General features: G+C 40.9%; 1 protein-coding gene across 1 annotated transcript in view; it reads right to left on the reverse strand.

Moving 5' to 3' along the window:
• Positions 1-7,044: 7,044 nt before the first annotated feature.
• cachd1 (cache domain containing 1) overlaps positions 7,045-18,711 on the reverse strand; it is a 92,766-nt gene continuing 81,099 nt past the window's right edge. The window contains exons 25-27 of the mRNA XM_084354265.1: positions 17,856-17,933; positions 16,943-17,044; positions 7,045-11,124 (exon numbers count right to left, since the gene is read on the reverse strand). Of these exons, the coding sequence (XP_084210391.1) occupies positions 10,874-11,124; positions 16,943-17,044; positions 17,856-17,933 (431 nt within the window). The 3' untranslated portion in view covers positions 7,045-10,873. The remainder of the gene's footprint in view (positions 11,125-16,942; positions 17,045-17,855; positions 17,934-18,711) is intronic.

Genomic DNA, 18,711 nt, shown 5'->3' on the forward strand with positions numbered 1-18,711 from the left:
TAACCAATGATAGGGTCAATTATTTGCTCAATGAGTTGATGACTTGTTTGGCCTATAAATGTTGATCGGTGTTTCCCAAAGCCCATGATGACATCTCACATGTCTTGTTGGCTTACAATCCAAAAGATATTCAGTCAACCGCCACAGAGGCGTAAAGAAAACAGAAAATATTCACATTTAAGAAGCTTTTTCTCTTAGATTACTTAAACTGATTAATCAATTACCAAAATAGTTGACAACTAACTGATTAATTATTGCAGTTCTATTCAAAAGCAACAGCTTTTTAGTAATTATTTTAGTAATTTCTTTATGCACACCAAACAGTCTCCAGCTTTTCAAACATGCAGACTTGCTACCTTACTGCAAATGGACTGTATTTTGGTGAATATAGCGCTTCTCTAGTTTTAGTGACCACTCAAAGCACTTTACAACACAAGCCATGTGGACTGCCGGGGTCAGGAATTGAACCATTGACCCCACCCCACACTACTGTGTCAGACTACTGTTGGAGGGACAAAACAACACATTGGAGGATCCTCTAAAGCTCTGGGAAATTGGAATAGGCACTTTTTTTCTGAATTTTTTATAGAAAAACCTTTTATTTGATTAATCCAGTAAATAAATTGTTAGATGCACGCCTAATGGACAGTTTGGGGCTGAACTTCCTGCTACAAGACTGCATCTCAGACTCCTGAGCAGCAGGCTGATTTCTACCCTTATATAGTCGTTCATGTGCTACAAATCCAAGTCACAAACTCTCCTCCTTGTTGATCAGTGAGAAGGACTCCTGACAAGCGTTCATCCTCAATGCAAGATAATGTTTTATGTCAAATTGCGATCAGCAAAAACAAAGATACATAAACTTTCATGAGAATTCCCGTTTTGATCTAACTGCAGCTCATACAATAGTCCGTGCGTGCTGACAGATTGGGGGACATGAATCATTGAGCAGTGGTTCACTAAAAAGACAGCGAGGACTTGCCTGTCACTTGCACAGGCTGATTTTGTAGACGCATGAATCACTCCACTAAGTGCAAAACAACGTTTCCATGAGAGAACAATTAATTTGTTCTCTCAGTCCCCCGGCACAAACGCATACCAGTACGGTATTACAGACACACTGCAACACACTGACACACGCACACACCACATGCACACACGTGCATTAACTCATATCAGCCTACAGCCGCCTCGCACAGTTACACAAACTGTGTATTTCAAAGTGTTTTACCTATCTGCAAGTCAAACCTCATCATAATGGGCTATGCTTCACAAGCCAAGGCAAAAAAAAAAAAAAAAAAAAGAGATGTTAGTCCCCCTCCATCTAAAACACAAGAGCCTTGCTGGTGCATCAGCGTGTCAGCCAGTGATTCACAGCCTTTTGGAGTGGGTGGGAGTAGAGAGGAGAAGAAGAAAGCGGGAAAACGTTTGCCGCCGCTCGCTGGGACTGAGAGTGTGAGGGCGTGGGTGGGCAGAGTGGCTGAACGGGCAAAGCAGGCACCTGGGATGAGCTCAGTAGGCGTGAGGATGGGAGGGGAGGAGAGGGATGAGGGAGGGAGGGAGGGAAGGGGTGAAACCTAAATGGCAAAGCGGTTCATTGTGCGTGGGAATTGACGGTGAGCACATACACGTGTGTTTCCTGTATGATTGTGCAGTGTGATTATGGACTTCTCACTCTGCAATCTTGATTAGAGCGCAGGAGGAGATGTGAAAATGGACTGTGAGCCGGTGCTGCGCTCTCATAAATTATCTCGGATGCAGTCTGATGGCGTGGCTTCCTTCCTCTTGAAGCATAGAAGAGACTAAGGGACATGTGACCTACTAAAAACAGCTGACCTGAAGCCACAGGGACAGTATGCACACGAGTTCCCTGTCCAATTCATGTCCTAATTACAGAAGTCATAAGCATACCTCTTCGCCAGTGCGTCAGGGAAACTACTTTCATGTGGCCAGCATGAGTCAGTAATTAGAAAGTTGTATCTTTTTTAATGCAAGTGCTCCCTGTGTATGTGTACTTTTTTTTTTTTTAAGTCTTCACCCGTCAGTTGTTCGACATGTTCTTAGCAAAACCCACATGATAATACAGAAAGCACTGTCTGTCAAAGGGATTTCGAAGTCCTATAAATTGCTTGCATGCAAGACTTAAGATGATTACACTGCTAAGATGCGTTTGGGAAACTGGGACTCTGGACTGTATAAAATATGCTGCTGGTGCATGTCTGCTGTACCAGTTGGCAGAGCAAAGACTGACTGAAATGACCCGAGGGTGCTTGGACACCGAGCTCAGTGCTCTAATTCACAGCGTTTCCTTGGCAGGGAGCAGCAGGCAGCTTGAGAGAAAGAGGGAGCGGTACAATGAAAAAGAGACAGGGACAGGGCCATGTAGGGCAGGTATGAATGAATGCCGACAAACTGATAAGGTTTATGGGACATGATGACGGGCGGGCAGACAGAGACATGGGGACAGAGCTTGTCCTTCTCTCCTTCAGCTCTCAACAGTGCTGAACTACTTCCCAGCTGATGCTTTGTAAATGAGCCCAGTGTGCCCCTCTCTATTTTCACTATCCAACTCAAGGAGAAACAATTTACCTAGCTGTAATCTATGACCTTCAGGAATTTAGTACATTTCTAGAAACCACCTATGCTTGCCTGTTCTATCATTCATTTAAATAAAATGTGTCATCTCAAAAGATGAGATTAAAGGATCAAAGAAGGCTCTGCACTTAAATCCTCTTTATATGCCACAAACAGTCTACGTCTCTTTCTGTGCCTGAATAACAAACTCATGAGCTGCTCTGTTAGGTATGACTGTGACGATCTGAGCAAAACTTTCTCCTGTCTCTGTGGAATGTTAAAATAGGACTCGTGAAATAGAGGTTAACAACTCTTGTACAACAATGAAGTACATTTATTGGGTGAACCTCATGTTAACAAGAGTCCACTAAAGCTCAGCACACATTCCTGCAGTGCAATTATCAATGTTTCTCAGTACTGAATTGGACAATAAAAATGTACAGCCCTTCAGTGCTTGGTCAATGTTACCAGAAAAGTTGATGAACATATTTTTTATCGCAAACACATCACCTGAAAAGACAAACCAACAATGTGTTTGTCCCACTATTAATACTTCCAGAGCCTGTGCCCAAGCTCGTTTGTTCCTACTGAAGATGCCATTCTTTAAAAACGGGTCACAAATATGTACCATCTCATCTTCTCCCCTCTCTCTCTGCTAAGTGCTCTTCTCTAAAAGATTGACACAGTGGCTGGTGTATGTAGTTTTCGTTGGAAGCAATTGTTAAACTTTTTAAAAAACAAATTAAATAATAGTTATAACAAATCACTAGTTAGCTCAGTTAGCTGTGCAGCTAGGAGTAGAACCAGGGGAGTGTTGGTGTCTGTATTGTTAGCACTGGAGCTTTGAGCCGGGATGGGGCAGGGCTAGCTGGTTAGCATGCCAACTTCAAGAGATATCTCTGCAACACAGTGCATTCACTGTACGTCATGAAGTAAAACTGTTATTTTCTCACATTCTATATTTAATTTTTGAATGTTTTCAATTAAAATTCTTACATGTTGCACCTCTAACAACGACCAGATGGCTAGTATGGTAGCTAGCTTGGTTAGCGATAAACAGAGCTAGCAAATTACAAATAAACATTCACAAAACATCTAAAATAATAATAGGAATTAAAAGAACATATGCTCTTACAAGGTATTTGGGGGAGAAGACTTAAAAAAAGGCTGCCAGTCAACATTTGACAAAAGGCTGAATATAAAACTGTCAGACTGCCTGAGAACATAGTCAGTAGTGGTTGCTATGAGCAACTGAATGTTAAACTGAAACCAAATGCCGGTGGTGAAACAAATCACTTCCTCTAAAAGCTGGTCACTGTATTTCAGCTTTTAGATTTGGTGCACTCATGTGTATTTATCACAGTAGTATGGTGTATGTGTGGAATCAACTTAAAATGAACCACAGTGCCCATTTCGCCCACTGCACCCAGGGGTTCATAGGTTTCAGACAATGGCAAAAAAGAGGTGCAATATATCAGGCTTCTGCTGGACGATCTACACTTGTTAGTACGATCAGATAATTGTTTGTTTTGGGGTTTTTTTTTTTATGGAAATGTTTGTTTACCTTACCTTTTAAGTGCAATATATTTAAGAACTGTAGTTGCTAACTGTAGCTGCCATTCACTAGTTAGCTCAGTTAGCTGTGCAGCTATCAGTTCTAATAGCTAATTTTGCTTGGACTCGGAGCATAGAGTTCCAATGGAGTGTTGGTGTTGTATACATCAATAGCACAATAGCTTTGGACTGCCGACAGGAGGAGGTTTTGACGATGGAGTACAGTGCAGAGTTGATTTACAGCAGCTCCACTCATGACTCATGACTTTGGGGACGACAAAGATATGGTGGGTACAGGTGGGGACAGGTGAGGAGCCAAAGGGAGGTCAGGCATGAATCAGCACCTAACTACTGGGGCCTTAACTCTAAGTCGTACTTTCTTGAGGAACAAAATGGTATTATGAGACAGAACGGTGTCGGAGCTAGTTGGTTAGCATGCTAACATCAGTAGACATCTTTGCACCACAACACAGACGTCTTTGACCTAGCGTTATAACTGTTGTTTCTTCACATTCAGTTGCAATTGTTAGTTCATGTTGGTTTTTCAATGTGTTAAACTTGAATTCTTACATATTGCACCATTAACAGATGGTAAATGGGTTGACAAGGTGCAAGTGATTTTGAACTTTAACATCAAATTGTCTTTTAAAATGCAACATTTTTTTTTTTTTTTTTCTAAAAGTAGAAAGAAAACCAAAGCAAAGCAAAGCAGTCTGTTGTCTCAGGACCATGTTGTCTCTCCATCTGTGGTTGTTTCCCGGCTCCCCCAGGAAACACTGTATGTACAGAAAGGCCCCATAAATAACTGATAGGGTCTTCCCAGGCAGTATGTACCACTATTCTTCCCCCACCCACAAATGGCATGACCTACTCCCAACAGCATGAAACACATTGAAGAACACGCGCTTCTTGTGGCGCTAAGTGCAGAATGACCATTTTACTCTGAAATGCCCAATTTCCTCTAGTTGGTTAATTCTTCTGACTGCAGTTATTTTCAGAATATATGAATTTAATTTTACTTATCAAGTAAACTTCCAACAGGGTGGACACTGGCATATATGGATCTTACTATTAAAAAAATAGTCTCCTACTACTGGGTCAGACAAATATCCCAGTTAGACACAGAAGCAGACACTTACACATAAAAATACTCCCCTCCAAACAAGGCCAAAAGCCTCTGAAGAGCAGCGTCTCAGAGTGTGGGTGTCCTGAATGTCCCTGCGTGAACCAGAGAGAATAATACGGGCGGGAGACATCAGACGGTATTACTCTGCTGTCAGTGAGTGTGAATACTGGACCAGGTATTAAAACAACACACACAAAATCCCCTGCATATAATCTCCTGTCTTACTGCGTGTGAGGCAGTTTGCGGGTGACCTGTTCCATGACGTCCGACAGTGAGGACAACTGACAATAGAAAAACACCATGAGCAGCTTTAGGGCCTTGTACAGTGACAATTTTGTTTTTGCCTTAATGTTTGTATGAAGTGAGATCAGTTGCCAACGATGCTGAATCATAGAAACAACTTGCTCGAGCTTAAAAGACTTTTGTTTTTAAGAGTCTCTGCATGTGTGTGTGTGTTCACCTCACCTGGTTTGTAGCGCTGCATAATTCCGTATTTTGTACTTGATATTGTCTTGTGTATGTTTGACAAATATTTCTTGGAAACAGTATTCAGTTTCACTCTGCAACGTCAGGTCAAATGCCAACTGCACCATCGGCACCAGTACAAATATCAAGTTAGCTAGACTGATGTTAGCAAGCCGGTGAACAAACCCCAACATCTTGCGAGCGCTAATTCAGAAGCTAAAGAGAGTCGAAAGATGGTAAACTGTAAATGTTGTCTCTCATGAGCTGCTTAAGCTAAAAGGAGAGTGAATATTGGACTTACATTCATCAAGTGACCAGAGACGGGACTCCAGTTAATCTCCAGGCAATTGTTGGCTAACATGTTAGCCATACTGACCTCTTGACAAATTTAGCACCAGCATGTCAGTTTTTTCCAGTTTTTGTGGAGATCATTAAAAAATTATAATATATATAAATTCATTTAATTATAGCTCTACAAGTTAAATCATCACAGGATACCTGTATATATGTTTCACAACAGTTTGTGTCAAAGCAGGAAGAGCACAGGTGTAGCTAATAACGTTCCATTACTTGACAGAAAATAACTTGTTCATTTAATGTTTTTGCTTAAGTTTTTCATTTGTTTAAAATACTGGCTGTCAGTATTTCACTGTTTAAAAGTGATGAGGATGGATTTTTTTTTTCTTGAGAATAAATTAATAAATATATTTATGTTTTTTCGTTTGATTATATTTATTTAACTGAATATCAGTAATAATGATACAATTTCAATTAATTGTTATACTTTCTGAACAGGTTAGATAAATTGGCCAATAATAGAATTATTAGGCAGGTACCAATAGCTTTTCTCTTTTAAATGACCGGATACTGCAGGTAAGACCGCAGGATCTTAAGGAGCAGTGGTGTGACTTAGGACTCGACTTGACACAACCTGTGATCTGACTTGACTCTTCTAAGAAATGACTTTGGACTTACTTGTGACTTGGACCAAATGCAAGTCACATGTCTGTCTGCATTGTAATATGGCCTTAAAATCTGACAGCTTGCCCACTGGGTGTACAGGACGCTGCTGGGAAATAGCAGGGTTCTGTTTTGGAACTAATAAATAAGGTGGTATAGTACTTTAGGCTGTATTGGAGGCTTTTCTGATACCTGTGCCTTTCCTGCTATGACAACAAAATGTAAAGAACACCTGTCTACATTTCCGAGGTGACCTGAAGTGCACAATACTTTTAAATTTAAACCCCAATGAGCTTTGCAGCAGCAGTTTGAAGCATTCAGTGAAGATTTACCCTGAAAAAATGACGAGACTAAATGACAGTGAATAACAGACAGACAGTTTAAGTGTAAAATGGACTTTATCACATTCACATTGCAATAAATCTCAATCTGATAACTTTATATGATACATGAGGGGGTTGATGTACACATGTTCCTTCAGTATATTAATTAATGCGATTCAGAGTGTTCTGTATACACACACACACACACACACACACACACACACACACACACACACACACACACACACACACACACACGCACACACAGACACAGACACACACACATATACTTGTTTACAACAGCTGGTAAATACTGTTTCAAAGTTCTCCAGGAAAAATGCTTTTACCAACAAACTCAACTTGGAGAAAAAAAAAATCTGCTGAAACACACACGTCGAAAAATACTCGCAAGACTGCATTTGATTTAAAAACTGCCCTGAAACGCTACAAGACTGCTTCAATGTGGAACTGAACCAAAATGATGCACCATGAGGGGACAAACAGGAAACCTTTGATTTGTTTGTGCTACAAATGACTGCAGGTAAATAAATCTTCCAACAGAAAAAGGTCTGATTGCATAACGATGATGATAAACCTCGGTGTGATCAAATTATTTAGCACTCCTGCAGCTTTAGCTTTAATGAGCTCACATTGGGTGTGCAAATGTAAATATTCTGCTCAAGTGACAAACACACTAAAATAAGAGTATATGAATATGGCTGACAGTCTTAAGTAGCAACAGAACCACAGCACAGCTTACAGCAACCCACTGTAAACCCTGAATCCACTACAGTGGTGCTGTTTTGGTCATTACTGAAGATAATGGTTGTAGTACTGTTTGTTTTAAAAATCTAAAAATGGTTCGTGGAGAAATGAGCTTTCTTTAACATTGTGAAGACACAAGATAAAACTTAAAAAACTAGAAGTCTCTCAAAAAAAAGTGTGTATTAGTTTTTCCAAGTACTGACTTCCATCCAATATGGACCTAAAAATAAAAACAATGTGAAAAAACAAAACATCCAAGGCATCAGAAATATAGTGAGACACCGTGAACAGACAATTCAAAAATATCAACCCAAATATCTGAGCGTCATGTCTTACCAACATAAAAAAATATGGAGTGTACAGGACATTAATAGCTATTTGTGATTCTGTATTTACACTTCATAAAGAATTGCTGAAAAACAATAAAACATTTTTTGCACCCAGACACAAATGGATGCCACACTGAAGTGAACAATCAGATGCACGCAGCACAGATCGGGTCGAGCGACTCTTCATCAGAATAAAAATAAGTGGATTTCTCGATCATAATAATTTCACCTATAATTCTCTAATACTATCTTTAAAAAAAATACAATAATGCATTCAATGAAAATGTTCCAGGTGGATAATCATTCTTTCTTCACACACTCTCTCTCTCTCACACACACACACACACACACACACACATTACAGTTAAAAGGATAACTCCTCCAATTTCCACATTAAAGCGTGTTTACAGGTCTTGAGGAGTACTACTGCATATGTGGAAAAAGTAGTAGTGGCTCCAGAGGAAGCTGCATGTGATCTGATAAATTGCCTCCCATTGATGTCAAGCCATTGCTCAGTTGCATTGTGGGTAATGTAGGCACCATGTTTTAAAAAAGGAAGAAGAATGAGTGGAATAAAAAATGTGATATTTCTGCTTCTGCTGCATCGATTCTGATCATTTGTTTTTAGGAGTTTAGCTGTTATAGGAGTACAAAACCTTGTGCCTACATTACCCACAATGCAACCTAACCACTGAGTGCCATCACTGAAGTCAATTTATCAGATTACATGCAGCTACCTCTGGAGATGCAAAAAGCTTCATACTACTTTTGCACAGGACTACTCCCCAAGACCTGTAAACACACTTTAATGTGTAAAATTGGTGGAATTACCCTTTAAACCAGAGACATTTGTAGAAAAAGACATTTTGAGTGGTTAACCACAGAGGAGCCGACAGATGGGTGTAACCTCTGTACAACAACAGCAGCATCTCTCCCCCTCTTTCACTCTCTTTAATGAGAGGGAGACTCCATCTTGGGCATCACTGGAAATTCAGCTCGTTTTGCACCAAATCCAGCACACAACCACAACAACCACAACATACACACAGTATCAGCTTGGCCTCAGAGGCAAAAAGTTTAGGGTAAAAATGTTTTTTTTTCTCAGATTACGGGGACAGCTTTTAGTCTTTGAGAATCTCCAAGGACCTCTGTGAGGGTCCTCAATTATCCTCACACACCAAATCCCCAGCAGTGCCTAAAGCTGGGAACGTGTTGCTGGTGTTAGACTCCCTCGTCCCTCCTCCATCCCCAGGAGGCTGCCTCCATGTCCAGAGTGAGGACGTTTCTGCACAGCAATTCTTACGAGAACACACAGACCTGAGTGATCAGAACCGTGAATGCAGAGAGAAAAATGTGCTACGTGTAGAAGACCACTTCTTGTCCGAACTGCTCTGACACAGGATGCGATTAAGGCTCATCGTTTTTGTTTTTTACCGATTTTCACCGAAAGATACCTGGATTTCTTTTTTGAAGGAGCAGATCTGATTTTGACTCCGATTTTAAGGTCTCTCTGCTCATCCAATAGTGTTTCCTGCTTGAAGAAGAAACGCTGTCCACCTCACTATATAGTAAAAACTCTCTGATGGACAAAATAGCTCAGAAATATGCTTCTGGTGATAGAAAATGAAGAAAAAATTGAAAGAAAATGAGCCGCTGATTATGCACCCAAGTCCTTTCTTCTTAAACTCTTAAACTCCTAAATAAACACAAGCAGTCACAGACTTTACGGAAACAAAAGCTGAAAATAATGAGCCCTAAATATGACGCATTAGTTACAGGAAGTTGGTCGGTATGTTTCATTTATCTTAACTACTTTCTTATTTGTGTTAGCTGCAGCCGCTTGCCCGAAATCTACCTCTTTTAATAAATAGTAGAAAAATAATCTTTTCTTCTTTGAAGTGTGTCTTTCAATATTTATGTGACTACTTTGAAGTCCACAGACACTGAAACTGTCCAAATATCTTCCCAAAACCATGTTGTGTAAGGCCGGTAACAACTTTCAGAGAAAACCAACTGTGGAGTCGCAATCTGAAGAACCACAGAGAGTAAAGCTCTAAGAGAATCCATGATAGGATCCAACATTAGACCCCGGTCTGTGTGGAAATACAGTACTTGAACTCCTCATCTGAGACCTCGCACATGTAAGGAGTGCTCCGTTCCCCTCCTGCCCCTCACTATAAGTGGGCTTTAAGAGGAAACGACTTGTGTGAAGGCTGGGATGAAGCCCCGGAGCTAAAAGGGGTCCAATCAGCATCTACATTTCTATGTTAATTTGATTATCCTCCGGTCCTATAAAGTATTTGCTCTGGCCACATGGAAATGAAGACGTTTGTCCTAACACAAGGCTTTAAGGGTCCAGTTGTATCCTCTCTTCAATGAAATGGCTCAAACAGTTTGCTCCCAAAGGTTGATGTGTGCTCTTACGAATGTTCCTTCAGAAAACAAACAAAATAATCCCATTTGATTTTTTTTTCTTCTGGCAATTCTGGTAAAACTGTGTACACCTGCCAGATTTTGGACTGGGTTTGGAAAAAAAGGGAGATGTTGGCACAATGAGACCGTGAGACTAATACCCATATTAAGCTAAACATCCATTCATGGCGGAGGTCCCAGCCATGACGCTGTGGGTTCGAGTCCAGCTGGGGCTTCTCCCTCCCTACGTCCATACTCACAGTACCTATGGTGTGCTCTCTAATCCAGCACAAACGTTTTTAAAAATAGTCTTTGATTAAAAAATGTTCCATCCCTGGCAGGAGGGTGAATGTCTGCGCCGGAGATCAGCACTCTGCGTCCACACTGTGCACGGTGACCGCAGCCTGCAGGTGGTGCGAGTGCGTGTGCAGCGGGTGGTGGTGTGTATGCGTGTGCCGGTACGGGTGAAACTTGTGGCTGAGCAGTGCGGCCGTCTGAGGAGGCGTGTCCAGGTCGAGGTCGTCATCGTGGTTACCGACGTCGACGCCGGCTGAGAGCGGGTCGTTGTTTCCGGGTGGATTCTCGCTGTCCTCCTGCGGACTCATGGTGCTGTAGCCTGGAGACAAAAAAACAGGCAGAGGTTGGTATCACTGCACTCGTTGTCACTCTGACAACTCCCTTGTACAAAATAAATCATTTAAGTGATTCAAACGTACAATATGTAACTTGTGCTGCTAGGGGGCAAAACAAAAGATGTTTACAGAGTGCTGTATGGAGGGCCAGGCATGGCAGGGGGCGAAAGCCTCTGCTCAGCTGCTTAGAGATATTAACTATCGCTTGAAAGTTGGATCACAAGCCAAAAATGATTATAGAAATGTCTTATACTTAAGCTTTATTCAAACTAAACTGTTAACAAAACATTCTTGATTTACAGATTTCCACTGAAACCCTACACAAACAGTTTTACCTCGATAAAAAAATGAAAGTGCAACATAATACAACATCATTTTATATGCCGTTCTACTTCTTCTGCCATAATTGAGGTGTTAAAGCAAAAGTAAAGAATTGAGCCATTATTGTGTCAGTACATCATAGCTGCAGAACAATTTAAAGAAGTGGGATGACACCATGAAAGAAACTGCTCAGCAAATGACGCCTTCCAGTCACACACATTCAACACAGAGACATTCATGTGAATACAGGGTAACACAATGTTGCTGAAAGCAGTACAGGCTCTTTGATGGCACATCGACAACTGAATATCCCTACTGGGCATTTTTGCTCCTCATTTTCAGCTTTCTCATAGAATTTGAAAAAACACAAAAGGAGCATGCATATTTATGACCACTTCCCTACACATCCTGCACATACGTTCAGCCTGAGGAGACAGAAACATGAGCCAACATGGCAGTTTGGATACATTGGTAAGTGGAGCAGTGGGAGGGCAGTACTGCTGTCATAGAGAAAAGGAATTACTGGGTCAGAGAATAAATCAATAACATGAACATAAAGAGACCAATATTTTAATATATTCTACTGATGAAAGACTATTTTAAATGTACACAGGGCCAGATTTCCCTTCAGGCTTGTGATGATTAAGAAACACCGGGTTTTATTCACTTTGCTTAATTTTTTCACTTGAACCCAAATTCGACATAAACCATCACCTACTGAGTGGGCCTCGTCACCTTCAGGGCCATGAAATCCATCTGAAACACACAGTCTCACTATAAAAAATGTTTGGGTGTTTGATTTGGAAATAAGCTCATTTTTCTTTAATTCCTTAAGTGCCGTTTTCTTCATATTCTGAAGTGACACCAGCAACACGCTACACAACGGGAACATCAATCTGTTATTACAGTTGAACAAATAAGCCTCTAAGCCCGAGTGCCTCAATGACTATATTTATAGAAAAATCACTGACATTTAGGATGATTAAACATTAAAGCTCCACAGATACTGAAGCGAGTGATTTGTGAGCAGGTGTGTGTCAGTGGGGGTTCATATGTCTGTGGCATGTAGGAAGAGTGTGTCGCCTTGTGTCAAATTGATCTCAAACAACCTTTCCTCGACCCCATCGAACAGTTAAACATCTAAACTAGGGATGCAGCGATGAACAGATTTCACTATTAACTGTGGTTTAAAACATCGCTGATTTGTAACTGTGAAGGCTCAGCTATGTCCTGTCATATCTTCACATATAATAGAGGGTTAAGTCTATATAATGCAATGCAAAAGTAGTAAATGTCCTGTATGTCTCGCTGAGGTGTCCTAAAATCCTGAGTCAAACTGGGAAGTTTGCTCAGAAATGTCCCTCGCTGACTCTCAGAAGATTAGCCGGGCTTTGATATCGAATGAAATAAAGCTTACAAAGAAAAAGAGAGACAGACGAATGAGCAGAGGGGGTGACAAAGAGAGAAAAAGATGGGGGTGGCTGAGGGATGGAGAGAGGAGGAAGGGAGGGATTAAAGGAAAAGGAGGGATGGCGACTTCAAAGAAGTTCCAGACATGGAAGGTGCCAACTTCAGCACAGTTTATCCCTCTTTCCCCCACAGCAAGAGCCGGAGTTTGAGGCAGGACTACAGCTAACTGTGTACTGTTCACAGTTTGCAGCTGCACCAGGTGAGGAGAGAAAATCTCTCTTAATGTCAAGAGATGCGTAGAGACAGGGTAAACTACCGTGGTATTGCACCTTGGAGACAGTCAGTCCAAATCCCTTATCATGATTGGACCTGTGAGATTTCTGAGACTTTTCTTTTAACAGCTGGAGACGAAAGACAGAAGTCTACATCCTGGAAACAAATCCAGGACAGTTTATGAAGCTAAAAGACGGAGCAATTAACTGAATGACTTGTTGACTAATATGCCTGTATTTCAAGGAATAGGTTCAACAATTAAAATACACTTAATTACCTTCTTACCAAGACTTAGACGAGAAGATCAATGTCAATCTCATGCCTTTGAGTACCACCAACAGCCAGTTAGTTAAAGTCCAGAAACAGGCTCTGCTCAAAGGTTAAAGCTCACTAATTAACACGATACATCTCATTTGTTTAACTTGTACAAAAACCTGAGTATAGTTTGTGGTTTAATGTGTGCTTCGTGACAGTGTACAGCATTTCTTGGCCGGGGAAGTAACTCGCTTATCTAAACTAATTGGCTGCTGGCTGCAGCTTCAGATTTTGCATTGAGACCATGGACACGGGAACTAGGGGTGCTGAGGGGGCTGCAGCATCTGATAAATTGTGTGATGCAGACATGTGGATGAGTGAGACGTGTCTCTATCTTCACAGCGCTGCATTATTAAAAACTTTGAAGCTGTCTATCCCTGACATTAACATCCGTCTTTGGTGATCCAATCACAAGGCGACAGCTCAGCAGTTCACGCCTTGCATTGGGCGTCTTGACACAATGTTTTTAACACAAAGAAAAAAAGAACTTAATGTATGAAATATGCCGAATTTACGAGAAGGCCCACATCATTCAGAATTTGTTGTAGACTGCATTTCACAACATTTATAAAGTGTCTTCTATCTCAACAACTCACAAAATTGAGCAATTTTATAAGGGAGTCTGGGGAATTTCTCTCCCTCTTCATCTCCTTGCTGTTGTTGACTGTAGTTGACGTGGCTGTGGTAAAATGTTATATCTAACTCTCACAAAAGTGAATAAGTGTTGCTCTTACCCGTCTATACAAAGTAAATGTTATCTTTGAGGTCTCTAACAGAGTGCCTGAATCAGAAATGATACAAAATTCCCTATTAAATATGGATTTCCTTTCATATTGACATAATTTGGTGTCAAGATTAACTTTACTGACTCGGTGTATGTGACTCCTAAACATTAATTTTATTTGAAAGATGAAAGATGGAAATAATTATAATCTTCATGTCATCTGCTGCTTCCTCGCTCTAGATATCAATTATACTGTACATAGCAGTCACAAGCACAAACTGTATAATGTTAGGGTCTGTGGTGATGACATGTATTCAGTACATACAGTATTCATTATTAAATGGATACTTTTGGCCACTTCCTGTAATCTAACGGTGCTGCCGACCAGCACTCCACAGTATGTGTGCGTCACTTAACAGACTTGATGTTCTTATCTTCTGCGACCTGCATGTAGATTGTGTGCGTGTATGTGTGTGTGTGTGTGTGTGTGTGTGTGTATCATCATGCCCTTCAGCAGCGGTGTGAGTGAGTGCTTTGTGGTAGTAGGAGGCCACCTCTGACCATGCAGAGAGGAGCAGCAACTTTGAAGCCTCAACTTGGTGATGAATTTGTTTAAATCCCTGACGTACGAACACCCCCTCGCTCCATTATTTCAGACTCATCTTCCTCTGTCCCTGTCCTCTTGGCCTTACATTTCGCTCTTATTTCCCCTCTTTCATCATTTTTGCATCTCTATATCTCTCCACTTGTTCTCTTGTTGTCTCCTTCGCCATCCCCAGTTATACAACATGTGAAACATCTTTTTCTGTTCATTCCTCCAGACTGCCCTGATGATTCACTGTGCTTTGCGTTCACTTTTTTTTAATATTACATCATGTAATATCAAGTGGTGTCCTTCATGAATGACGTTCGGCCTGAAAAAATACTAATCTATTTGACACTTTTCCTTCAAATAATGATAGTTATATAAAATCATATCTTTGATATTAAGGATCATTTTTAATCATTCTGGATTGTAAACTATGTTTGCAACTCAATTATTTTCATTGTCGATTGAGCTTTTGATTATTTTTCTCGATTCATAGATTGGTTGTTTTGTCTAGAAAATGATTAGTGTTTCCCAAAGCCGACAACCCAAACATATTCAGTTTATTATCACAGAGGAGTAAAAGACCAGAAAAATATTCATAACTAGGAGCCTGGATCAGAGAATTTGGACTTTTCTTCTTAATAAAACATCACTCAAACTCACTAATTGATTATCAAAATAGTTGGAGATTAATTTAATAGTTGAAGCCAATTGATTAATAGTTGCAACTCTGTGGTGAAAATATGTTCTGCAGGACAGATGGATTACAGAGAACATAACACCAGAGTCATTAAAGATGAACTCTAATTAAAACTCATTTTCCACACAGCTCCATCTCATCTGCCCCGATTTAACGGCTTTACTGTACGCAGCGTGCAGCTGACAAGCTCTCACTCGTGTCTTTGTTTCACTTTAGCCCACTCTCCTCTCTTCATCCTTGTTTTTCTCTGTCATCATCAGTTATGCAACTAGTATTGGAGGCACTCATTGCCAGGAAGTGGAGTGATGCCATATGTAGGTGGTAAGAGCCCGTGTGGGTGCAAACTGTCCATCCACGCTCATCGAGTGTCAGACGTACAAGTTCTACAAGCGCTTGCAGTGAGCATGAGCAACTCTCCCAGAGCTGGAGAGGAGAGGAAACAAGGTACTGAGCTGTGATATAATGACAAGAACAAGCCAGGAGCTGAAGCCCTGCCAAAGAACTGAGAGAGAACTGGATCATAAAAAGATGAGTCCTACGCTTCGAATATGATATTTGATCAGCAAAATCAAATGAATAAGGTTTTATGTTCTATAATGTAGTCGGTAGACGAGGAAATTAACTTTATTTCATGTCATTTCCTGGACCTGGCTCACTGAGGAAGAAGCTAACACAAAGTAAACCAGCCTTCTTCCTCAGCAGTTACATCAGGTCCATTACCAGCTTAAATGTGGCGAGTTGTGCCGAGTCACACCAGAGAGAGACCATCTCTGGAGTGCGTCTGACTGCCCCCAAGCGGGATGAGATGATGTCGGATAGGCTTCATCATCAATCAGAGACAAATGGTGGCTTCCTCTCCCCTTTTTTAGATCCATTTAGTCGCCATGTCTTCGTTTTTCACCAATAAGTAACTACAGTAGGAGCGACTGTAGTAAACGGCACTAAAGAAGCTGCTTTCAAACATCACAGTTAAAGACAACTTCAAGCAGGTAGCCCTGTTGTAGTGGAGACTTAAACCCCTGACACATCGAGTTAAACCAAGCCAACCATAATATCCTTATGCTGCTCAAGGCAACATTTCAACAGATCTCATGTGGTACATACTGTTATTTTGCAAGATGGGGCAGTTTTGTAACCAGTGAATGATTCATTTTCCAGATTATTTTAGTCTGAACTATCTGTTGTGTAAGAATGACATGACATGGAGGCAAATACTGGTCCGCTGTTCTCAACCTACTGACAAACTATTCATCCACTACTGAGAAAGAAGCATTATATAAATAGTTTTTGACACATTAATAGTGACATTTCCGGTGCAACCTACTCACTTCCTCTTTCCGTCGGTGATGATGTACCATAGGACATAATACAGTGCACAGTATCATCACACTTGTGCTTTTTTTGGAAACATTTCCGCTTCTCTTGATCAATGTATAAGTGTGAGACATTATTAACATTAGTACGTCTTACCATGGTCACTCTCTGTCCCAGATCGTCCCCAGTACCTCCGTCTCCGCTCAGGAGTGTGAGTGTGCCTCTCAATCACCGCAGCAATAAACCGAGTGTTACTGACTGAAAGTGGAGAGAACACACAAAGGCCATAATTAGATACGTGCACTGTCGCGCTGTAAATAAAAACACTTTAATTACTTAATTCAAACGCTTTATTTAAAGCGACTACAAGGAACTTTTGTGTTGATTCAGGCGGCTTCCATCGGAGAAAAGATGACGAGGGTGAAACAAATAGAACGTTTTTTTCTGCTGTACTGTACCACCAGACGACAGAACAGCTTCTCTCCTCAGGATGTGAGACAGCTTAACCCAATGTGACCTAGGGTGCCCATTAAAAATGCACTCTAGAATCTAAGTCATTGTTTGAAAACAACTCCTAAAACCTGAGGGTTTTCTGAAAAACTTGACAGAATTGTCATCATCCACCAAAACCTTTCATTTCTCTGCTGCTGGAGCAGATCGAAGCTTAAGACATTGGCTTTAATTGGAAATTATCACCTTTGCTCTGATGTTCATTAACAAATTACAATGCATTTCTCCAGTCACATCATACAAAGCGGGCTCAAGTCGCATCAGACTCTAAAGGGAGAACCACACAAGTGTTGCATCTGGTCTCAATGGGTTGAATCATCCTCAGCACTCTACCGCAAAAACTTTTTCATGACTTATCCAACCTGAATAAGTCTGAATCTGACCCTGTCACATGCATTAAGAGCAACTATAATATCTGTACAGTCACAGCCAATCTTCTCACTCAGGATCTTGCTTATTTGTGTATGTCATATAGAGGCATCAGTATTAGACTGAGACGGTTTCATAACCAGTTAAAAGTTCCTTGTTGTTGGTTTAAATGTTCTGTGACAACACTTACTGATTCCTCTGTCCTCGTGGCTGTCTTCATCTCTCTCGTCTCTTTCGTTATCCAGGTTGGACATTCTCACCGACATTTCTGGAGCAGCATGGAGGTAAAGGGAAAGAGAAAAATGCCAAGATGAGATTAATGCTACTGATCTATTAGGAATAATATGTGAACAGGGTTTCTTTATGCAAAACCGTAATTTTCTTATGGATTTGAGATCCGTATCAAGCTGACAGCTGAAATTGCCATTTGCCCAGATAATAATAATAAAGAGTGTGAGTACATGTGTGTATAAGGGTTCAATTTGTAAAACAGTAGGGACACACATGCTGCACTACTTTTATCCTCTCCTTTGATCGTGTGTGTGTGATGTTGGTACAGCTGCAGAAGAGACTGAACATGGCCCACACACACACACACACACACACACACACACACACACACACACACACACACACACACACACACACACACACACACAGACCGAGTGTAGTGACTTATGAGCCAATTCCTCAGCCTAATGCCTCGTGATAAGGCAGCCACACTCTCAGCCATCTATCCCAAGTTGTTTACCAAACGATCAGTCTGAAAGTGACTTGGACTCAAGAGTTTTAATGAGGTTGTAATCTTGTTTGATGTTTTTGTCAATAACACTGAGTAATTACACAAATCATGCAGCAGAAGCAGCCACCACGTGATGCTAATGTCAGCTGTTTAGCTCAAGCAGCACTTGACACGCCGCTCGTTCATCACGCTGCTTTAAAAACTTTGTGTCTTCCGTTGATATTTAAAGGAAATGCCAGCATGTTCAGATGTGAAGGTTAACACAAGCAGCTGGCTTTTACAGAGTTACTCTTGTAGTTTACTT

The sequence above is a fragment of the Pagrus pagrus genome (assembly GCF_965226575.1).
Source record: "Pagrus pagrus genome assembly, chromosome: 6".
Taxonomy (NCBI): Eukaryota; Metazoa; Chordata; class Actinopteri; order Spariformes; family Sparidae; genus Pagrus; species Pagrus pagrus.